Here is a 25370-nt window from a genome sequence, read left to right on the forward strand (position 1 = left end):
TGCGTGAGTGTGACAGGAGGTTTGTTGGCTTGGCTCTTTGGACTAAAGCTCTGAAGTATCTGGTGAATTAACCAAAAGCTCAGTGATTCTCTACTCTCAACTGATGCTGATGTGCCCTTAAGTAATGTGCATCAACTGCTCTGGAGTATCTGCTGAAAAACATCTGGTTTTGTGTAAGCTCCCAGATGTGAGTGCGCATGGCAGAAAGAACGAGCAGCATTCAGTCGGTGTCTGTGTTTCAAGCGTCACAAACATAAGCCAGCAGAATGGATCTGTGTGTTTGTTGCCTGCTCTTTCCTCATTTCTTCCACTGATGTGTCCTTAACCAAGACACACTATAACCCCTGAACTCATTCAGTGGTTTGTGGTTAAACTGGGGAGCTTCCAATTCTGTGTCTGTGCACGAGAGTGAGAAGAAGGGTGTCACTGAACAAAGACGATCAGCAAACCTAACCTGGATAAATGAAGTAGTTAATGTTTTCCTGATGTGGGAGGGTGAGTTGACAATGTCAGATAAGATGGAGAAGGCTTCAGTCAAATCTAAAAATTGTTTGCTGACACTTAAATACCAGAGTGAGAGGTCAGGAAATGATCATGTTAAGCTTGTGTCCTAGATTTTTAAGTTTTAAAAATTCAATGGCAAAGACTGTTGAGGCAACAAAACACTTTTGCTCAACAATAAACCTTTGTACATGATTTGATATCATCTGTACTGTAGTATTGATAATGCGTGGGCAACAAAATAATTTCCCAATTAATTACCAGTAGTTTTCCTGCCCATAAAGAGGTTACTGCAAAGAGTTAACATTTTTAGAGCAGTTCGTCCCTACACATGTTATGTGGGGTGACCTGTATTGGCTGTTAAAGTACAAGCAGTGTGGGCTAATTTGCTCACTCTTTGCACAATGACAACATTACCAGAGACTTTTTTCCTCTTTCATTTCATTACTTTTTTGGGGCAGAAAATCCTTTTTTGATATCTGCTAGCCAGCAGTTAATATATCTGTATCTCTGTCCCTGGCAGTGCAGGAGTTATTCTGGGAGACGGCTCATGAAAAGTACTCATGAACACCACTAGGGGGAGAAAAATATAAAAGAAAAAGGAAGACTCAAACCTGTTCAGTGCTTAGTTTTCACAAGATACAGTTACAGGAAATCACACAGACTTGTGGCGATGGACATCCATCAAATCAGCCCCTAATTCCAAACCCTGAATGATTTTACAAAGCTTAACTTAATGAACTGAAAGCTAAATGTGTCTCCAAAGATGTAATACAGTTGTTTTCTGAGGAGTTCTTGAAGCAGTCTAACCACCAGTTTATTTATTTATTCCTCAATTTCCTTTATGCAGTGCATTGTGGGAGCTTAGTATTAACCAAAAGAACACTCAAAAATTGATTTAGTATGCAAATTCATTTGAAATCTTGATATTTACTTTTCCAGCGTGAGCATACTACATACTCACTCCTGTTTAGAATAACTGTGGTACTGGGATGGGACACAGCTGTTCTATCTGAGCTTTTTTCAGGTTTCAAAAAATTCTGGTGATAGCCCTAAAGGTATAGCTAACATACAAATGCTCCTGAGACTACAGCAGTACTACTGTACGTTATATGTTTACTTATCCACATTTCTCCCACTTCTACATTATCAGTCATCCAGGTCATGGTTATGTAGGAAGGGTTGAATCAAACGATAGATACTTGATGTCTCACCGTACATTCAATTTGTTAATCAACCATCTGTGTATGAGTCATGTTTTTGTTTCTGTGCTTCAGGTGCTTGACAAGCTTTTCAGAAATCAGTCTTTGTTTTAATTTTGAAAACAAGCTCAGGTCATCTCTGGCTGATCAGTCAGTATAAAGACTAAGAGTCTGGGGTCATCCTGGTTTGTTCAGCATGTAGTGAGATGAAATAATTTATAAGAAACTGAAATGTCGGTTTAGGTTCCAACTTTTCAAATTCACTGCACACTTAAGATATAAGACTTGGATTTGTAAATAACTTTTTGAAAAGGAGAGTAGCTATGGGCCAAATGTTTAAGTTTTCCACAAGGTTGTAATACTTCTGAATCTTTTCTTTCTTTTTAAATAACTGGAAAAAATAATAAATAATATAATGCATCCCACTCCATCATCACGTATTATTGTCTCAAAGGATGACCTTAGAGCTGCATCAACAGTTCTCTACCAAATATAATAACTCTTATAGAGGAAGCGTTCTATTGCTGGATTTCTGTGTTGGATTGTATTATGTTATTACAACTGTTCATATTAATGTGTCCACCTTCTGTAGGTGTAATCAAAGGCCTTTATTTGAGGAGTCATTTGGCCAAACTCAGTGAAATGAAAGTTTTATATTACTTTTGAAAAAAATACTATCATTGTTTATAATAATTATTTATTTCAGAATAAAACTAAAGATAAACTTGGTTAAATGCCACTATCATCTGCAGCCCTGCATTTATACTGTTGAATTAAATGGCTCATATTACAGGTTCTTATATTTTTTATATACATACAATAAATGGTTTAAGATGTTAAGAAACATTTGGTTGTCTTTCAAAGTGGTAAATAAAAATTATATCCACCATTATTATCTCATGGAGTAATTATATTACCTTCACTAAACCTCTACTAAAATCTACTCACTTGGACACATTTGTAGAACTTGAACTGCAAAGTCTCCAGTCAGACAGTTTACCTTCTTGAACTGGTGTTGTCGTCCACTCACTGTCCACCATTATGACTTCCATATTAATATAACTGCAAGAAAATCATTGTTGTAATATTAAGACAGTGTAATGGAAGACAAATTCATGTTCATGTTCAAGTTGATAATACTGTGGCACCTTTAAATTCTGTCAGCATGGACTGTTTTTCCTCATCTCACCAACAGATGTCCCCCTAACGTCATTCTCTCCAGCTCCACTCAGAAAAGAGGCAGAGATACAGAATCCAATGTTTATAATGTAGATACATTTATATAATATCTTTTTTTCTTTACAATGGAATTGATCATACAAGATGACCAGAAAAAAAGCACACAATACAGTCAATAAACCAAACCTATAGAACATATGATTGTCACTTACTGCGAGTCACAAAAAAAGTACATACGTGAATAAATAATCTACAGTAATATGTACAATATGCACAACAAGAATTCAATGGAAGTGCAAATAAAGCTTTGGATCCCTGTACAGGAAATAAGGTAAGCAGATGTAGACTGAGCCAGCTGTCCCCAATGTACAGTATGAAGCAATAATCATCAAGAAGTCATAAATTTACAGGACATTTAGTAACATTTAGGCTTTGAGCTCCTGCATTTAATGACTTTTAATAATGAGCTGAGCAGAAAAAAAGAGAAATCAGAGAGAATAAAATGAACACATTACAGTATGTACAGTGTATCGCATTCCACAGAAAACTGGAGAGTATTTAATGCTCGTCGTCCAATGAGGATCAAGGCAACAACCACGGGACTACAGGCAGCTGAGAGAGATAGAGACAGAGAGAAAGAGGGATCCAGAGAGGAGGCGACTCACTGCAGAGCAACAAAAAATAAAATAAAAAAAATAAAAAACTGACTGTGCTCCTGCTGGCTTTCCTTAGTCGGTACTGAAAGAAACAGGCTGCGATTTTTAACACTGTACAACTCTGCTACCTTTTCCCATCTAGACCAACCGAAGAGCAGAAGAAGAAAAGAGCTGGTCAAAGGAGCCGGATGTATGGTTGGAGTGTGTGTACCTTGTTCCTTCTCGGGTTGGTAACACACACACTTAGCACAATGCACACAGGTGAGCTGCAGTCATCTGTAATGTCCCAAACTTTAAGTCTCTGGTGTGTGTGTGGGGGGGGTCCAGTCGCTCTGAGTTACCCAGAGTTCAAGTACTCCAGTGCCACTTCATAGCAAAACTTGTACTGGTCCTAGAAGACAAGAGGAAACAGAGGAAACATGAGAGAAAATAAAAAGAGCATGAAGTCCACTGTCTATACTAGAACAATATGTGGTTAGCTGATATTGTGCTTTAATGTTTACAATTACGACAAAACATTTGCATCACAGTAAAGCCAGGGCTTTTGGGGCCCTGGGGTACCTGTCCACTTTTCCCTTTGTTAATCCGAACGTGGACATGTATAGTGAAATAAAAACATCTTATGAAGAATCTTAGAAAACGAGGGGAGATAGAATGGAGTAATGTAAAGACCATGACCAGACTCAAACTTAAGACTTAAAGCTTTAATTATATTTTCAGTCTAATTCATATTTAAAAGAAGTTCATTTCACTGTCAATTGCATCATATATAGGGAATCAAATCCTCGAGCCACACATATTTTACAATGAAAATACCACTTTTAGAAAGTGGTGGAGTGCCTGTTTAAAACCACTTGGTATTCTGAGGAGGGAACAAACTCTAACAATATTTTAAAATGTTTGTATTTTCAGACAAGTCTCAGTGGTTCCTCACCAGTAGGTCCACCATGTTGGGTTTATTGTTCCTCAGTGTCTTGACAGCGTGGAAAACATCCACAGAGCGCTGGTGCTGAAGCATCTCACACACGATGCTGATGGCACAAAATGTCCCGCTGCGGCCGCCTCCATTCCTACAGTTGTAACGGAGGAGAAAAAGGAGTTAAAATGAATTTTAGTTTGATATAAAAAGTCTGGGTTTGATGGTAAGCTCAGAGTTGCCTGAGAGTTTCAGGGTTCAGTATTTATTTTAATGCAGTAAAGCTCTTCGATCAGTAGGTGGAGATGTTTCATTTTTAATGCCAGTGCTGAATGAGTGTTGGGGAAACTTACAGACAGTGGACCACAGTGCGTCCCTCGCCCCCATCGTATTCCTCCTGCCACTTGTCCACCTGTCGAATCAGCTTGAGGAAGGAGCGCTTCGACATGGGTGTGTCTCTGTACATGGGCCAGCCCAAGAACTGGAACTGCTGCACCATCCGGTAGCCGTCCTGAGGCTGGAGGGGAGGGACACACCGGTTATCCCAGGTTAACACACACACACATACACTCATGGGGGGGGGGGTTAATCGCTGCTGTGCAAAGATGCAATCAGACTGTAAAGATGCAGGACTGAGCTAAGCCTCCATGGCGACATGTAGGACAAGAGATGGATAAGGGCACCAAGAGTCACTGAGGAGATGAACGAGCAGATAGACAGGTTGATAGATGAGCACACGTACTGCTGGAGACAGATAGTTAAGCAATCTAAGATACAGACTCTCTAAATCTCACCTAGACATATTGATCAATAACACTTGTCAGTGATCATGTGTGATTAGACTGTATTGCTTCCTATCATGCTGGGGGTGCCTCTGCCGGCCAGAGGATGATACAACATGTTAATGTGAGGAGCGATTATTGACAACCCCAGGCAGACTGTTGGGGTAAGGAGCTTATACAGGTGAGTGCAGGTGATGCCTGTCTGTGCAGTGATGCCTAGTAGCTCAAAGTTAAAGGGTCATTTCACCCAAATTGTACCTGCAGTGATACAGTATCTACAGAGCAGAAAGTTTTGGTTTTCTTTGCCCCAAGCTGAGATATCCCTCTCTGAGATTTGTTCCTCCACTCCAATGAAAAAAAAGCACATTGAATTCAGTCTGTGCTGCTCACAGTATTGAAATGTGAAAATTGAGTTAAAAACTTGTTCAACAACTTGTCATTCTGGAATCAGAATTCATTGCTTGGTTTGTCTGGATAATCAACAAAAACACATTGTCAACTGCTTACAAAGGGACTATTTCCTTATTAGAAAGTAGTTCCAGTAAAAACATTTTAGTGGATTATCTAGAACAGTGGTTCTCAACCAGGAGGTCAGGACTCCCTATGGGGTCCCAATGATAAATCTGAGAGGTGGGGACGAGGGGGGACGATTAAAGGGATAAGAACAAAAAACATATGCATCTCTTTAAGGCTCCTGAAGGTAATTCAAATTAAACAATATCACAAGGAAAGATTGGCTGAATTGTTCACAACTCATACACATTTTAACACTGCTAAACCCTGTGGGTCCCAGGTAGACACTGCTTCATTTCAATAGGTCAAAAGCCAAAAAAAAAAAAAAAAAGGTTGGGGACAACTGATCTAGAGCAGTGGTACCCAACCCTTTTGTCTTATGTCCCCTTAGAACAAAGCATGTCAACATGTGAGCCCATGTCACAGGTTCAATATGTCTATGAGTTGTTAGTGTTGCAAAAAATATATTTTTTGAAGGCCTGACAGTGTAACACTATCCAGTATTCAACAAAAGGTACATGAAGAAAAGTCAAAAAATACATATAATTTGGTGTAAAAGAAATATATTTTCAATTCTTTCCTATAGCATTAATCATCTTGTGACCGTTCAACACTGATCTATGGTAACAGAGATATGCACCACACAAGTTGTTTATTGTGCATTGTATGTAACTTGTATCTAACAACCCCATGACACAGATTCCTGCTCTACCAAAAAGGTGTTGATTAATGGGAAACTCAGAGAGTTCAACTTGGTTTCCACCCTTTGAACTGCTTGTGAAAATTTTGCAGGCTGTCTAAAAGACATGTGACTTGTGGCAGTCACACTTTGGTCCAATCAGTAGTGCAGAGGCATAGTTAAAGAACAGAATGACTCTACCTCTGCACAGCTTGAATGGACAGGCATATGAGTGGGACGTGTGAGGTGTGCAGTCACAGAATAAATTGGCTGTTGTGATCACCGCAGGGAAGACAAACAAGTTACAAAAGTTACAAGAAATGGGCAACAGAGCAGAAAAACGACATGTCAACCTGTTCACATAAATACAGTGTTTGTTCTTTTTCCCCCTAAACGAACACCTTTCTGTTTGAAGCACGACCCAACTGTGTCACCATACCCGTGCAGCATTGTAGATCCGAAATATTCTGCTGATGATGTCCTCCTCCAAGTCGGCAGAGACGAACTCTACCTGGATGGGTCCATGGCGGTGGACTCCATTTTCTGGCCAGTACTGTGGGCACAACTAAACAAAATAGGCATGTACACACACACACGCACACACACGCACACACACATAGGTTCGCACAGAGATAAATGCAAGTATACCAGCACACACACAGACAAAAAAGGAAAAGGAAAAGAAAAACAAAAAACACAAGAAACACAAAGAAAATGGAAGATTCATTAGTTTTGGAATCCAAACTTTACTGACTGAAGTCAGTGACACTGATTTCAACTCCTTACACATAGACGTTATAAGAGGTTTATGTGGGATTACAAAGTTTGAGGACACGAATGATAAGGCACAAGAGGAAGACTGAAAAAGGTGAATTAATTCAATGTGAAGTGGCTTTCTTTTTAAAATATGATGACTTGCTTCTTGGCTGCAGAACATTAAGACAAAAGCTGGAATATATTGTTGAAAGAACAAAACACTAAACACAAATGCACTTTAAGTGTCAGAGCCTTCTCCTAATCATCCTATGTTTAGTTCAAGAAATCAAATAAATATTCCTCAAAATACCCTGGTTGTTATTTCTTCAAGAAAAAAGCACATTTTTTCTATAAAAGCTGTTCTTTATTATTTATTTTCAGGATGAGAGAAAATCTGCCAACTGTCTCTATGAAGAAAAACATAAGAAAAGATATGTTGATAAAAAAGACTGATTAACTGAAGGGTGAATAATTTATTGACAACATTTTTTGATCAGTCAAAAGAAATCCAGCACTCACACAACACCACCATCCATAATCCATTACTTCTAGCTAACAATAACCGCTACTTAGCTTTAGCTAGCTGTTTTCAACTGTTTAGACAAGCAACTGAAATAGTTAGCTAAAAATAATGTCTACATTTTGCTACTTTTATCTAACTATTTCAACTGCTACTGACAGCATTTGAAATAGGTAGTTAAAAGTAATGGCAAAACTTAATCCGCTACTTTTAGCTAACTTTTAAATGTTTAAAAAGTAGCCTCCTTTTTGCTAACTATTTCAACTATCCATCATTTGTAGTTAGGCTAACTATTTCAACTATTTACCCATTACATTTAACTTATTCACCATTTGTCCAAAACTGTTTCTGGATGTTGGACATTACTTTTGTAAGTGTTCACGTTTTTGAGCCAATGACTGTCACTGGTTTCAGCTGACGCTATATGTGGACATACAGTATCATTTTAAATCAAATCATATTTCATTTTTTCCTTCAATGTACAACTGAATCCCCTGGTTGGGAATCAATCATTCATCAAGCAAAGATCTAGTTTTTGAAATGTGCTGACTGGCTGCTTCTCTGTATTTTACATTATTGTAGCTTCAATACTCTTGACTTTTTAAGTGTTGGATGGACAAAGCAAGTTACTTTAAATGTCACCCCGGGCTCTATGTAATTTGTGTTTGGTGGTTTTTGACAATTTACAGAGTATACAATTGGTAAATAATTCAAAAAAATACAATGAATAGATTACTGTGAAATAGAAATATTACAAAGCATTTATTGATAGACAGTGTTACAGACTGCTCTGGCAATGTGTGTGTTGAAAAGTACAGAGGGAGAAATAAACCCCGGGGACAGCCTTGTAAGAGCAGCAAAATCTCCGCTATTTTCGCTCCTCAGGAGAGAAAGCCCAGTTAAGAACATGCACCTGCAGAGCACACTGCCAGCCTCATAGCACTAAATCAGACAACTGGCAGTGTACACACACAGATGGACAGATTCTGCACCGACACACATGCCCACATGCAGAGTCACACAGTCATGAACAAACAAGGGGGGGGACTACCTGAAAAGAAGGTAAATAACAGGCCTGAGTACACGCATACAGATGGACAAACAAATATACGCTCACTGTCTTTCTCTAACACAAAAAAGGCACAAACACACATACAGGCTGCGTGGCAGCTAAAGCACCTCTTTCTACCTTCCTTTGAGAGTGCGTCAAAACTTGACAAATTCAACAGATGCAAAAACAAAGACACTGATGGAGAAGATAGTACACCTCCACCTCCCTTGCCTCCACCTCTACGTCTTCCACTCATCCCACCTGTGCTTTTTCCTTGGCTGGCTGACTGGCTGGCTACAGTGAGAATATTGAATGAAAGGCCTTTTCTATCCAGCCAGTCAGCCAGTCAGTCAGTCACCTAGGGAAAGGGGATTTGGATGGGGAGAGCAGCCTGGCTTCAGGCTTTGATCCCTGGGTGTTATGACAGAGCCTCGGGCTGAGAAATCTGGAGAGTCTCTTCCACAGGCCTGTCTCTGCATCTACCTGCACTTTCATGGCAAGTCCTTTTCCACTCTGCAGCATCTACCTCATTTCAAACATAGTCTGTAAACACATATATATGTGTTTTCCAGTGCAGATACATCCTGGTAAAAAAAGCAATCTTTCTCTGAATCCAGTTCCCATGCTGTTTGGGTGATGTTATTAGAAACAGACTTATAATGAAAGGAGCTGTTCCATGTGTCATCTGTTTGAGAGTGCACTTCTTGTGATATCCCATGAGGATTATTCTGTATATATTGCTTGTATGTGAGTGTTTGTGCACATGTATCAGATCGGGTTTACCTGGGCTGGGTCGACATCGTTGAGCATTACTATGGAAGTGCAGTGGTAGTCCAGCACCAATCTCCAGAAGTCCTTTACTGTGTTTGGCAAGGGGTGTTGGGTCACTATGAATGCAGAGGGCTGCTTGTAACTCTGGAGGAAAGGGAGGAAAATAAAGACAGAAGCAAAAGATTGAGTTAAAAACCTATCACTGAATACATCACATGCATGTAAGCTAATAACTTACCGAAAATAAACCTGTAACCATTTCTAAAATGACCTCCATCCTTTGACCTGCCTCTCTGCCTCTCTGAGTGTTGTTTTCTAATGGAGATTCCATGTCTAGGGAGATTATATTAGGACACTGCACTTTTAATGTGGTTTCTGGCTCCCAAGGTAGCCTATGTTAACTGAGAGGATCCTGTACCTAAAGGGTCACCTGCTCAATCCAGGCAAGAGCCAAAAAGTCCATCACTGAACATGTGCCTTGTGAAGGTGTTCTTTGTTAGGTCCACTCAGAATAAATGTATCACTTGAAAATTGCTATACATTGCACAAACACTGCTTTTTCAGACTGAAATGGCACTCAGTAGAGTGCCTACCTCCGCCAAGGCCAAGCAATCCTACGCGTCGGTCTAGCTTTTAGAAAAAACACCAAGATTCATACATTATTTCCTGAGAAACTAACTGAAAAATGTTGAAAAATGCCCCATGTCACAAGGTTTGATCTACACCAAAATCTAAATGTTTTTTCCCTGACCTATGCCCCATCCTTGCACCACATTTGGTGCAAATCAGTTCAGTAATTAAACAAAAACAAACATAACAAACAAACAAAACAGACATAGATGAAAACATTATGTCCTCCATGGAGGTAATAAACAATTGGAGATGTTGAAAACAAGAAATCATGGACTCTAATAACTGAACTAAATTTATTTTAAACTTCTCAGCAGCTGAACACACGTGTGATATTCTCTCTGTAACAGAAATCAAATATTGCTCAGACATTTTAGTCCAACACTGTTTTACAGAATTTTCCATGAACATGTTGCAGTGGTATGTTGCTTTACTCCCACCTTCTGTTCATCCTAAACTAGTTCAGTGGGGTTTAAGTCTGGAGACAGTGCTTTTCCTCCATCATGTGAAGCGACTGTTTAGTTCTTTACTTCTAATGTTTTGGTTGACCAATGTCTTTTCTTTTTCTTTTTTTTTCTTTTTCTTTTTTACCTTGGCCAGATTTACCACTTGCCTTTGTATCATTTAAGGTTATTCACTGGACTTGAACTGCTTTGTTTGTTTAGTCAGCTGGTAAAGAGTAAACTTTTACCAAGATTTTACCTGAGATTTAATATTTTTGCTCTCAAGTCTCAAGCCAAGTTTATAAGAAGTCAAGTCAAATCTCAAGTTCTTAGTTTTGTGGCCTGTGTTTGACTCCACCACTTAGTCACTGTACATATTCTTTCCATATTGGTTATTTATTTTTAACTACACTTCATGAATATTGTTCAGCACCTGTTGTCAGCACAATAAATTTTAACTTGTATTTGTAAGTTGTTTGTCTTCTCTTTTATGGGTGGGTGGCTAGAATTTGTGATGTTTGTCACTTTACATTTTACTGTGCACCCTGCACTGTGGTGGTGTGCGCATGATAACAAACAGTCACTGACTCCTTGAGCTGAAGTTAAAGTCTCATGGTAATAGTTCTATCTTAAGATGTACAGTGGTCCCAAGTTAAACGATGCTGAGATACCAACTACCTGTGATGTTTTTCATTAACTGTCAAAGGCAAAATACCTGCTTTGACATCAGTGATTAGCGTTTGACAAGAAAAGCAACACATGGGAAAGTTTCATCTCACACACACGGATGGACAGCTGCAATTCCCTGCCTTGTGAGTCAGTGTCAATTTACCACTTTAAAATTACAGTGATGCAATTAGGCAGAATCCAAATCCGGCTCCTTTAAGTGACTCTGCACAGGAATGTGAGCAAATGGGCTTAAAATCTGAAGTGTTCTTGTCAGTGTTTGCCTCTTACATCCATGAGCGCGGCGTTGATGTAATTGGAGCTCTCGCCATCAATGGTGATCAGGAAGGGGAGGCAGCGGTCTGGAGGCAGGACGTCCATGCAGCGGTTCTTCTCGTGGTTCCTGGGAAGCAGGGCGATGCTGCAGTCCTCCACCCGCAGCGTGGGAGTCACCATATTCAGAGTCTGTCAGGTTAAAGCAGAATTACACACTGTCACATCAACACGGGAAGGTAGGCACTTGGGTTTTGAGTGTGCTAATTATCTCCCGATATGGTAATTAACAATGCAATTCTTTAATCAGTTATGTTAGCGATAGCTCTGAGTCCCCTGATGTGACTGTGATGAAACTTAGGGGGATGATGCATCTCATATAGCACTGATTGGTCTGGGGGGGGTGGGGGGTAGGGGGTGCTACTATTACCGATTAAAGTGATATATTTACTACTGATTGGCCCAGAGGGAGACTGTGCCATTCATCAAGACACAACATGTTTACTGTTGTTTTGAACTTATGCTGCACTTGAGATAATGCTTTATTAAGGATTCGCATACACTCATACACTGTGTGTGTGTTTTTTTTTTGTTTGTTTTTTTATTACATCAAAAGCTCCTCACCCTGAATTCCTCCTTGATGGGGCTGGAGTTGGTCTGCGGGTCCAGGCGGTTCATGTCATAGTAGACGGAGCGGAGTTGACTGGCAGGTATAGTGGTGTCGCCACAGAGACATGCCTCCAAAATGGCATCGTGGATGAAGACATACTGCTCCTGCAAAAAACAGCATCCTCATTGCGGATCTATCAGACTACTAAAACTCATGACAACGGACAACGTTCGCAGAAAACACCAGCGCTGGCAGCAGAACTACACGAGCCAGTGTTCCTCTGCATTTTGCTAGAAGAATTAAATGACCTTTCCACGACCTTACCATGATTATTCTTTACCCCTAAGGTAGTTTCTATGACTAATATTTGTCATTGTCTATGTTCAAAGGTTACATTACATATTTTTGCATTTTTTGGTACATAGCTGATTTAATTTTCTTCTAAAACTCAACATTTCATGACATTTTAAAAACCTTAAAATATTTAGAGGCCAGAAAAAAAGGTATTTTCTTCAATTCCTTGACCTTTTGAGGCTTTTCATGATCAAACTTGAAATTTCATCATCATCATTAACATGATCAAGGCACGAACATGGTCGACATCTCAACAACAAAAACACGCCCGCTGTCCTCAGCATCATGCAGAGCAAAACAGGAAGTTGCAATACATGTCTTCCTCCTCCTCCTTACATCAGTCAGTCAAGCAGTCGACATGGTGACACAGCTTGAGGCTTGATGTAAATCTCTTCTGAAGTGACATTTTCAGCTGACACTCCCCTGTCACTTCAGACCAAAATCTGCACACATGCACAAGGGTCACTGATTTACAGATTTACTGAGAAACATGTGTTGCCAATTGTTAAGTCTAGTGCAGAATGTTAACTGTTGACCCAAGAGTTTGACTAGAAATGGCTGGGTCGGCAGGTCAGTGGCAGTAGGTGCCCATGCCAGAAACCACAGACTGATAGATCTTATCTGAGCTCATAAACTATAAACAACAACAAGGCTTTTCATTTCCGCGGACAGATTAAACCACGTTGGAGAGTTAGTGTCTGGCCGCAGGCTGAGGAGCCGTGCCAACGAGCCTGAACACCTGCGAGGGAAAAACACACACATACACACACTCTGAAGGTCACTAAACTTGAGGAGAGTGACTCAGGGTGAACAACATTTGGTCTCCAGTTACTCAAATCCCAATTCGGACGTCAATGATGAAACATTTGCCCATTAAGTCCAATGACGCTTGTGATTTAAAGGGAATTACGGTGAAATGATGCATTCAACGAGACTATGGACACCTCCAGATGGCCAGTGTTCAGAAAAGCGCAAAGTCCTTCGGTAGTCCACACTGGCATAAAGCTGGAGGATGAGCCAGGGATGTTTTCAGCCATCAATATGAGCTAAATGCTGACAGTTACAAGCCTTTAAACCCTTTTATTATAGCATGTATTGCAAAGTATGTGTGTTTAGCACCCTGGGAAATAGTTAGGGTGTGCACTTCAATAAATGTCTTTTGTGAGAAATGATCATTAAAAATGTAAAGGTGGCATGAATGACTACATCATGTACAATAAAATCCACATTCCTGCTCTAACCATAAATAAGTCTGCTGTAAATGTAAACAGCATTCACTTGACATTTCAAGCAGAGTAAAACAAGCACTGAAGAGCACTTGCTTTATAGTCATCAGATGTTAATTAATATTTTGATTGTTTGGTTGCAGCATGAAATATATTCCCACTGTTATGTGAGACTTGAACTGGTACTTGAAAGTGACTGACAGCAAAAAATTAAAACTAATTACGCTGTATTTTAAAACATAATGGGCATCATCAGTCACTGGCAAAACCTCTACCTCACCTAACCTGCAGAATTAATGACTAATAAATGACAGGCAATGATTTATTTTTCCCAGAAATAATACATGTTTTTGGTAAAAGTCCTTTCTTTGCTATTAATTCTAAGCATTTGTTTTGGAGCACCAGAGAAGTGGGGCTTATGCTTAGAATTACTTGCAGATACTAGTTAATCCACCACTGATGGTGACAGGCTGTCAAGCTGCATCCTCACTCCTCCATATTTTACTGAGGAGTCTCTGTGGACCGGCCCAGCTCTGCTGAGGCCAGTGTGGGACCAGATTTGCCGTACCTCAGTCTGGACCATGTTGACCCTCCGTGAGCGCAGCTCCCTCACACAGTTGTAAATATCAACCACACCCTCTCGCTCCGCCATGTCCAGCATGATGTCGATGACAATGAAGCAGCCTGTCCGGCCGGCCCCAGCACTGGAAACAAACACACTGATTAGAAGATTCAGAATAAGATACATTAAGTTTGACATAATTTGAATATGTTCGAATAGTTATATTTTTTTACAGGGTTATTCATACGAGTTTTATCAATAGCCACATTTAAAAGAGAATATTTCCTACCTTACCTCTATTGTTAAGTGGTAGTGGTATCTGACCATGAAGTTTCGATTATTTTTTTTTTGCCTTGAATTTAAAGAGAGACTAAATAACTTTTAAAAGAAGAGATATCATATTCTTCTCTTTCAAATAAAAAGTAGAACTTGTGAATTCTCTTGAGTACTTGAGAGGTTTTACAGCTGCAGCCTTGCTTGGCCTAGTATGGCCCCTGTTAAACAAAAGTTACATAGCTCACTTGAAGCTATCTGTCTGTGAGATTTCTGCCTCTGCTTAAAGATACAATAGAAGGGAACAGAATTTTGTTTGTGGTGTTAACAGCAGTGACAAATTATAATTTAAAAAATCAGGCCTTGACTGAAAATTGTTCCTGGTATTCAGGACATTCCACATATTTTGCAGGCAACACTTTTCTTGGGGACTATTTCTTTGGTAAAAAGTTGTGATGAAAACTGTTCTTAGGCACACATCTCAAAACAAACACCGTCTGCTACTAGAGGTAAGTGAGACTCATGTCAGAAGGACTCCTGTTGTCTTTCATATTCTTTATCTTTTTGGTTAGACAGAGTAGAAACAGAGTGGTCAGTTCCACTGCACACCAACCTGCAGTGAACCACCATGGGCCCAGCGTTGGTCAGGGTCTTGGACTTGACTCTCCTAATAAACCCCAGCAGGCCCGTGGCATGATAGGGCACACCGTGATCCGGCCAGCCCGTGAAGTGAAACTGACGGATCTCCCGGATCTCATGAGCTCCTCTCTGAGGAAGAGAGTGATCATGATAGAAATAGAAAAGACAACAGAAAACACCGGTGGTGAGAAGACAAAGAGATACAGGCGACGTCAGAGGTCCTTATAAAGCAAATACAGAAGCAGGTTGGATACAAATGCACACTTCATGAACAAAGTTAAGGAGTCGGTTGAGCAATGTTTCTATTGTCTTATGGCCTTTTTTCTCCTCCTACTGTGGCACTTCTCAGTCATGCCTAGTCCTTCCAGGAACACAGGATTATACGTTACATTTGTTATCTGGGGACTGTGGATTTAACATATAAACAGCACTTCCTGCAGTTTTAGGAAGTTGAAATTTAGGTTTATTCTGCGGGTGGATTCATTGCCTGTTGCTTTGGGTAATAACAAGTCACAGTATAACACTTAAAATGTCATTGCAACCTAAATTAGTAACTGTTTGTTCTTCAACATTAATTAACCAATATTTAAAGTTAAGCGCTGGGAACCTTGTGGTTAGAGAGGGCTCCACCGGGATGCATTTCAGTAGATAGAGTGAGCAGTATGTGTGATCCTTCTTTAGCAACAGTGCTGGGGCTAATGTGCTACTGAGAAATGCATTAGATTACTCTCATTACAAAGTCTGTTCCTGTTCATATCTTCATTTTATTCTGACAGCATACGTTTGTGTTTGTAGAAATTCTGAACAATCCCGGAGAAAAGTGTTACAATCTATGTGTTGCTTGTAGCCCATTCCTCTGAGTATGATCTATGGGGCAGGAACTACATGCATTACTGACAAACAAACAACAATCCAAACAGCAATACTATTCAAATCCCACAAGTGGCTTACAGTGTTAATAAGAGTTGAGAAAACCAATAATTCTCCAACATGTTATCAAGGACCATGCTAGGTGCTGCTGGTTGAAAAAAGTGGAATTTGAATCATTTTAAAACAACAATTAAAAACACACTTGGCAGCATTAGACATATTGTTATGGCCTTGATGACCTGTTTTCAATAAACTAAGTGTCTGAAACAGAACTAATTAATTTTTAATCAAGTGACATTAAAAAATACACTTTAAAAGATGACCCTCTACCCAGACCACTTATCAACCGCTCTCAAGGTTCTTATGAGCTAAGCACATAACCCATAACTTCTTCAATTTAGTTTTTTTCAACGACCAAAGGTTGGGGGTAGTACTGAGCATCTCCTCGCTGAGTGAGACTGTGGTAGGCTGATGCAGAAAAAGAACAAATGCTGTTAAAAATCTCTTTTAAAAAGTTATGGTCTTAGATTAAAAAGTGCACCTTTTCTACAGCAAATGTCCTGATGACGTATTCTGACAACAGCTCGGTCTCTATCAGCGTCACCTTGATGTCCCTGTAGATCTCGGTGTCATCAGGCCAGTACTTGCAGCACTTCACCTGAGAGTGACAAAAGCATGTGTGTTAAAACCACATGCATACATACTGTGCACCAACATCAACGCATTTTCATTCACAATGCATCCTTGCACTGCACACACTCATACAAATGATTTGAATGTCTGCAAGTTGCTAGGCCGTCATTTTTTTCCCAATAAAGATAATTGTCACATAACGTTACCTCCCATTTGCCACCTGATATCTCAGTTTCTGAAGCATTTCTTTCAAGTTAAAATGAGATTCGCTTCGTATTAGTTTCGGCCCCCGGTCAAGGATCTGCTGTAAATGGGAATCTTATGTATCGATAGAGAGCTCATTCTCACATTATTGCTTTTTCATTCTCACATCGATAATGTGAAAATGAGTGTAAAGGTAGACTGTAAAGAAACCTGGAACAAACCAGAACAGGCACAGAGGGATGGGAATTAGATTTCTCCACCTTAAAATTTTGACTACCAGTGCGGAGAAATAGGACAAAACATTAAAAAAATAGTGTACTACAATTGGATGAGGGAGATATAATGACAATCCAGTAATGATATGAAATAATAAACCCTCAGCTGTTTAAAAGAGATTTCCCAACAGAAATCTAAAACACCCCACTGGAAATATTACTTGTATTAGGTATCATAAGAGCGCAAAATTACCCCACTCCCCCCTTTTTTCCCCCCGTTCAATTAAACTGTTGATACTGAGGGAGTAAGGCTGGTAATAGAGACTGAGATCATGGAGGTATATCAGAGAATGATAATTTTTGATGAGGGATAAATGCGACATCAGCCACAACTAGATTCAATTTTCATTTCTGGAGTCTATGCGCTGATTAGGAATGAAATGAGATTTCGGTTTGTGGAGTGACACAGACAGAGGGGGACTTTCAGGTCCCTCTCTCTGACACCCCTGATGACTAATCCCTGATGACAATCACAAATCCACCGTCCGCTTCCAGCCAGATTGAATTAGGCAAAAGCCATTACCTTATTAGATCACTCTGAATCAGGCGCCTGGTTTGCGGGGGGGAATTAGCCTTTGGGCTAAATTATGCCAGCGTATACACAGATGTTCTTTTGCGTGGACACACTTATGAGTATGTGACTTTGTCTACATGGCTCTTGAACTTGCTTGCTCACATAGATAAAGTATAAGGAAAACAGGCACATGTAGCATCACCTCATCACACACATCAGCACACTACCTTCCAAACCAAATCTCTCATACATCAAAGTGTGCCGGGCACCGCCCTTGTGTGTGGAACCAGCAGGACGGAGTCTGTGTGTGTGTCTCTGTGTGCGTGCCAGGATTTCCCAGAGTTCATCAGCAACCGTGCCGAGCAGATGGCCCACTGTGATATGGCGGAGTGATTTTATGGGGCCCTCTGTGGAGCCACCACCACTGTGACCAACTGTGCCTACCGCCCGCCATTGGACAAGGATCATATAACAGACGGTTTGGGGGCCGGGGCCCGCCGAGGACGGCACCGCAGCTAAGCAGGTGTGGAGAAGGTGTGGGGCGGGCTGGGCTCAGCTACTGTAGAGGAACGGCCTAATGAGGTACCTAGAGATGGGCCCATGAATCATTATCAGCTCTGCTACATTTAAGCCTCACCAAAAATGCACATCAGCAAAATCAAGGTGTGCCTGTGTTTAAGGGGCTTTCAGTGTGAATGTGCTTAAAATTCTTGAGAGAAAATCCCCTGGCAGTCAAAGCATTACAGTGTATGTTAAGACCTTCATTTTCTCTTGATTATAACCTAACCAGGAGGAACTACAGTGCGAGTTAAGTGGAACAAATTAGGACTGAAGTAGGACTGTGGGTTTTTTTTCCCAGAGTCAGGCCACATGCTGTAGCAAGCGAAAAAAGTCAAGGCTCTACCATTAGTTTGAACATTATGAACCGTCCACACCACTCAATAATAGTCCCCTTTGTCCAATGAGGACAACATTAAGAGACGTTTCTGCTCAGAGGAACCCGGCCAGGCGCTAGCGGCTACAGCAGAGTATAATCTCCTGTTATAGAGCCACTCAGATGAAACAGTAGTCAGTCGCCTGGATGCCTCTCTGGTAATGAAGGCCATCAATCAGTTTCTTCTCACTTCTCACTGATCAGATAGATGGAAAAAGAGCTGGCGGCACGCGAGACCCATGCCTCACTAAGCCAGCACACACACATGCACACACACACAAAAACATCTGGGCATGATGTTCAAAAGCTCACACACACTAAAAAACATGGCTCAGTTTGCCTTGAGATACAATCACACTGTCAGTTGTAGGTAATCTTATATGAGATCTGTGGATAGAGTAAACGTGTTCAATACCCACCCTGCCCACTTCCACCAGGTTGGTCACCATGACGATAGCTGCCGTGTTCTCCTGCCAGACCATCCTCCAGAAGTCAAAGACCGTTTCCTGCATGGGGCCTTTGAGAGACAGAAAGGGAGAGAGAGAATGGAATTTTACTAATAACATTTTTCCCACATTTACCCTTAAAATTTTAGAGTGGAGCATATTCAAAGTTCTTTTGATGAAACTGTTCATCAGGCAGAACTGTCAGGAGAATATATAACTGCTTGTCATAAAGCCAGACATGGTTTCCCTTCCATTTAACACCTACCCCCCTCTTGAGGGTGGTCCGCATGAATTAGAACCAAAGGACTTTTTTGATTCTTAGACTGCTAGACAACTATGAAGGCACAACAACTTTTATCTAAGGGATTAGTTGTATAGTCTACCATACATTGCATAGCTCCTGGATTATTCTAACTGTCATGTTAGAAGACAAGGCAGCTTTCTAAAGGCAACAAAGATGGAAGCAGACTACTGTCTGAAATATCACTGATTTTCCTTGACTGGAAATAAAGCACCTGGCTCAAATCATGGAAAACACACCTACCCTTCAGTGTATATTGCTTGTCACAGTAAAGTACATGTAACTCTTCATAGTGCTAGCAGTTTGTGAAAAGCTGCATTCTGAAATACATGATCCATCAGTCTTTTTCTCATTCTGTGTATTTCTAACTGTATTTATTTATGATTTTTTTTATAAGCAACTGTCTGATTCAATGTAATATTCATCACTACATTTTTCTTAATCTACTTTACACTGTCTATACACACACTGTGGCAACATGCGTCTTCATCATAACATCATGCCAATAAATCTTCTTTCTCTGTTTTCAGAAGCAGACTGACACTCACACACAATATAAACACAGGGGATTTGGAGGTATTACAGTACTTCAGCAACAATGCAGTTTATAGAGCATTTTCCCCTCCATTTTCACTCAGCGGATCCAGCAAGTGAAAAACATGTCAAGTCAGATTTATTTATAGTGCTTTCAACAGATTCATAGCAAAGTGCTTACTCTACAGCAAAAAGCTTAAATACAGATGAGAACAAGAGAGTACAAATGAATCACAAATTTGAGGGTGAGGCTAAAGCCTGTGCCTCTACGTGTGTGTGTACGCGTGTGGCAAAGCTCAAAGTAATTACCACTACACCTCATCTGTTCAACACCAACCTTTCCACCGAACCGGATCCAAACGTGTCTGGCGAACATCGAAATAAATGAGCAGAGAGCTATTCATTGCCTCCAATATTTAAAACTTCACCGAGCAATAATTGTGGATTGATAGGAATTTAATTATTATTCTGGTTAATTAAAATGATTAATATTAGTTTTAATCAAGCACCAAGTCAAAAAAAAAAAATTACTTCTGACAAATTAATTAGTAAATGCAAATCTCAGCAGTTGTGCATTCTCCTGCTCTGGCCCAGATCACCTGGAGACATGACAAATTATGCAGACACACACAGAGATACAGGCTAAGACACAACATGGCACAGACACAGATTATTAGTGTTTTTCTTCCTTGGCATTTATGTATTAAGTAAATTAAATAACCTTTAGGCCCCCCAGGTCTGTTAAAAAACAGGTTATGTCGGAACAGTCACTTTTATTGGTTACCCAGTTTTTGCAAGCCAGTAACTGTTCTCTTACATCCTCAGTTGGGCACCTTTGTTACTTGTCCTCCTTTCTCTCTACTCCTTCATTTTCTGTCTGTATTGCACATAAAATGAACAAATGATTTGTTTGATAACTTATAGGAAAAGCTGGTTGACACCAGTTGTCTATCATTGTACTGTTTTTGCTCCTTATTGGCCTATGCCTTGTGCAACAACCTAATTTCCCTCAGGACATCAACAAAATGTCATTAACATTTTATTCACTTGATTGATCAAGCCATGTTTGATCTGCTTTCTGTGGTGTACAGCCTCGTGTGACATGGTTTAAATCACTTCTATTTTTCAAACTGCAATGAAATTCTCAAGATTTTGGCTGGAAAGAAGATTCAAAATGAACCATCACTCTACAATCAGGTTTCTGCTGCCAATATATTCACGTGTCTCTCTTTGGGAAAACATTTTGCAGAATATAATAGTTGCATTTTTGAAAAATTTAGAAATGAACTTCTGCCGACTTCTTTCCATCCCAAATGGATATCTAGAAATTTGGAACAAAGCTCCTCAATATCTTCCATTTGTATTCCCTCACTTCTTCCGCTTTGCATGTGGTGGTTCGTCTTGGTTTTAACTGTAGGACCTCAATCTCCAATTCCAGTCACTTCCATTCTCTCCAATAACTACCCAACCTGATTGAACCACCCACTCAGCTACCTCCTACACTTGTCCCCGAGGGAGGATACACATTGCTGAGAAGTTTGGGAGAGGGAGACTGAGAAGCAGGACAGCTGGTGTGTAGGACTTCAGTAACACAATAACACTTGGCATTATATGGTAAATCATCCAATGGGAGACTCCTGCCAAGCTTGAGCCAGCCAATTTATGTTTCCATATGCATGCAGAGATGAAGAACAGGTGAGGAAGCAGCACTGAGCTTGATGACACTCGAGGAAGTGAGCATAGCTCTTAATAAATAGGTGACAAAGGCATATCAAACACAAACAATATGATAGCTTTCACATTAAAGTCATGCAGAGCTTCTAGAGTTCAGCTGAACTTTTGGTACAGAGGGAAGTTGGACACTTCAAAGGCTCATTGTTTTTGGTTTTTACCAGTCTTCACTGAAAAACAGCTCAATTTTAAAGCAGTTTGGAGTCAACTTTTGCACAGATTTCATGTCAGCATAGATTGAAAAGTTGACACGTCCTTGTTGCAAGTTGACTCTGCAGTTAATGAGTGGTTCTTTTGTGATATTTACATCTCAGAACATGACTCAGGTAATAGAAGACAAAAATTGCGAGAAAGAATGAAAGTATGCTGAAAAACAATAGCATTGGTCATTTGCTCAAACCCTCAAAATGACCTACATTCTCCTGATAAACGACCTCTTGTGGTCATGTGAATAATGACTGTTGTCTGTCGAGAACAAAGGCAGAAGGAGTATAGTGTTGTATTAACACCACAAAACCTCTTATTATGGACCTAAGGGCAGACAGCCGGATGAATAAAATATGTGACTTTGACACGGGAACTGCTGTTCTCACCCAGTCTCCTGCCAACAGTCACCACTGATTTCTGTTAACTGTGATCATGATCCTTCCCTAATCTCATCAAGGTAGTTTTAGCAGTGTCATCATGACTATGATGATTGGAGGGCAATGACAAACAAATTATAAATTGCATTGCATTCATGTTGATTTTTCTGCGAGTGCTTTTTTAGGTTTGACTTAGACCAGGTATTTTAAAAAAGAAAAAAAAAATCTTTACAAAATTAAACCAGAAAACATCTCAACATATATCAATGCATGCATAGATTTAAAACCTGCTTCAGTCATCTTTATAAAAAGCCTTGTTGAATGACTGCTTACAGCACCACAGGTTATTGGAGAGAAATTGGTTTGAGAGCTCACTTGAGGAGCTACAAGGTGAGAGCAGTGTTTCTAGTACGTCGTGCGTGGAGCCTAGTTGGAGAAGTTTGGAGGAGGCACTTAACAGGAGAAGAACACCGGTAGGAGCCTCAGTTCCAGCTGTCAGAGAGCTAACGCTGCTGCAGCCGACGCTGTGTTTTGGGACCAGGCCTGTTCCTCCTCAGCAGCAAGGAGTGTGACAGCTGTAGAAATCCCCCAGCCAGGTATGCCACAAAACTCCTGATGAACGTGCGCCCGTACACACTCGCAGACAAACGTGGAATACGTTCCCCTCTTGCCCATTAATATTACATGCAGCAGACTCTGGCATAATGTACACTCACTTATCATTGATTTGCTCTCTCTCTCTTTCTATCTGACACCCCCACCACCCCCCACCCCCACCTCCCCGCTGGGGTTTGAGATGTTAACCTGTAAATAATAAAACTTTTGCGCTGCTGGTGACATTTGCTGCTTGTGAAGGAGGGGAGGGAAGAGCAGAGAAGACTGGAGGGGAAAGCTTGATGAAATTGAACCCTTTCCTGCATCATGAATATTTCCCAAATCACCAGGAGGACGCGGGGACTTATCAGAGCTGTTTGTACCCGGGCTTCAGTGTAATTCACAGTCTCCACCAGGAAGAAGCTCATGTCTGATCGGTATTTAAACGATCCACGGGATATAAAAATGGACAGAGGCAAAGCGACTAACTGGGAGGGCTGTACTGCATGCACACACTCAATCTGCTAAGTAGGTGAGCTGCTGTTGGCATTGGTGAATTACTGAGAGTCAGTTGTTGTATTGCTGCAGCAAAAAAAGTCCTGGATGAGAGAATGACCTACATAATGACGAGCAGAGCTTGGGTGATGAGGCTTTTATGGAGTGACAGCTGTTCTACCTGCCATTGTCACCTTGACAGAGCAAAGGGACTCGTCAATAAACCCCAAACTAATGAGTGTCATTGTAGTTTATAGCGTAAGAGAACGGGGACAACGTTATCCCACACGTCTGCCATATTAAGCACACCCTCAACCACCTCCGCAACCAATTTATGACAAAGATTTTTTAGCTTATCCAGCACTATTGCAGGTCTCATCATTTTCTGAGCTGCGGCTGGTCCCAGTGGACTCGAGTGGAAGTGTCACTCACTGAAAAACTTTACTGGGGGAGAGAAGAGACTACTTCCTCATTTTCAGCAACTGTGCCAATGCCCAGGTGCTCTTTTCAGGTGCTACAGTATGCAGTTTGTCTGACTGAGAGAGACAGGTCTGTGTCTGGCTTCCCTATCATCTCTGGCTGCTCTTTGCCTCAGTGTCAGCAGACTGAGCCTTCCTTCCTGTCAGTCTGCCGGAGCTGATGATGAATTATAAAAGGGTCTGCTCTCCTAGAGAATACAGATGTTTTCACACACACACACACACACACACACACACACACACACACACACACACACACACACACACACGCACTCCCACTCTTTTGCACTGGATGTGTCTACACAGTGAAAAGCCTTATCGTGCTTGCGATACAGTCAATGGAAAATGAGGACTTATTATGCAAACTCAATGAGAAAACAGGGGCTAATTAACTTGAATGGAAAACACGTTTGGCTTCTTGAGCTTTTCATCTCAAAGCGGGCTGCTATTTGCAATATTTCTTTGACGGCTGATCTCCATATGCATATTTTTAAATGAAATATAGAATGCTTTTAATGACTATAGGATATTATAAGTCATAATATTCTGAAATCCTTTCAGAGGTGAATGTGCCTGTTAAAGCTGCTTGTTTTTGGTTACCGGCGCCCCGCCGGAGAGAGCCGGCACCTGACAGACAGCTCAGTTGTGAGTGTTTGACTCGGTGGTCAGTATATACCAGGTGCTGTGCATACAGACAGACAGACAAACCGAGGGGCTGCTGCCTGATCGGTACGCCATCTCTTTCTGAAGCAAGAGCAAACAGAGGGTTGATTTTAATTGAGACACTGAGGAAGAGAAGCAATGCACTAATAAACAGGTAATTATGCAACTCCCAGCTCCGCCAAAGCAGATTGTGAATCCATTAAGGCCTCTTCGCAAAAATGCCTCTTCCATTTTTTCCCCCCTCCACTGACTTTTTTTTTTCTAAAGTGGTACGCAAAATCCCCGTGCATACAGCCCACTTGCGGGGGGAGTGAGGCTCTCGACGCAAAATTCATAACAATTAACCATCAATCAGGCTTAACCTCTGGGGTCATGGTAAGTGCTCCTCGCCCTGCAAATCTGCCGGCCAGATTAACACAGTGACAAAATGTGCCTGTACATGTCAGCTAATCCATTTATTTATTCAGCTTTCTCCCAGACTGCCTGATTAATCGCTCCCACACCACCGATGGAAGGGAAGAGGGAAAGAGACAGAGAGAGAGAGAGAGAGAAAGCATGCTGCTCTGCTCGCTCAGAGGTGTGTAAGCGTGCGTCCGTGTGCATGTGTATGCATGCGTGTGTGTGTGTGCACCGAGCGGCAACAGATTCCCTGAACACACACTTGACTGAGCATCAAAGAGTAGTTTGCAAGAGCGTATGTAAACAACGATGGGGATGTTCAGAGAGATATTCGTGAACACCTGCACACATCCACTCCCCCACCACCACCACCACCACCACCGCACAAACAAACAGGCAGCCTTAAATTCTCGCCGCCCACACATCCCAACCCAGAGTGCCTTGCAGTTTTTAGAAAGTTTTATTCTTACCTTGAGTCGCGATGTAGTGATTTGGCCTGTGGTAGCCCTGAA

The 25370-nt window shown here is 40.9% G+C and overlaps 1 protein-coding gene across 6 annotated transcripts in view; it reads right to left on the reverse strand.

Moving 5' to 3' along the window:
* Positions 1-2958: 2958 nt before the first annotated feature.
* LOC108884224 (protein tyrosine phosphatase receptor type M) overlaps positions 2959-25370 on the reverse strand; it is a 156066-nt gene continuing 133654 nt past the window's right edge. For 4 of the 6 annotated variants that reach the window (XM_051069900.1, XM_051069899.1, XM_018677998.2 and 1 more), the window contains 12 exons: positions 25329-25365; positions 19052-19149; positions 16614-16730; positions 15177-15331; positions 14297-14432; positions 12163-12312; positions 11557-11730; positions 9539-9670; positions 6868-6993; positions 4808-4971; positions 4473-4608; positions 2959-3929 (listed from right to left, as the gene is read on the reverse strand). In XM_051069900.1, coding sequence (XP_050925857.1) covers positions 3876-3929; positions 4473-4608; positions 4808-4971; positions 6868-6993; positions 9539-9670; positions 11557-11730; positions 12163-12312; positions 14297-14432; positions 15177-15331; positions 16614-16730; positions 19052-19149; positions 25329-25365 — 1479 coding nt within the window. In that variant the 3' untranslated portion in view covers positions 2959-3875. The remainder of the gene's footprint in view (positions 3930-4472; positions 4609-4807; positions 4972-6867; positions 6994-9538; positions 9671-11556; positions 11731-12162; positions 12313-14296; positions 14433-15176; positions 15332-16613; positions 16731-19051; positions 19150-25328; positions 25366-25370) is intronic. The other 2 variants (XM_051069897.1, XM_051069898.1) reach the window with 2 other exon arrangements.

This window comes from Lates calcarifer, linkage group LG4 (genome assembly GCF_001640805.2).
Source record: "Lates calcarifer isolate ASB-BC8 linkage group LG4, TLL_Latcal_v3, whole genome shotgun sequence".
Lineage (NCBI taxonomy): Eukaryota > Metazoa > Chordata > Actinopteri > Centropomidae > Lates > Lates calcarifer.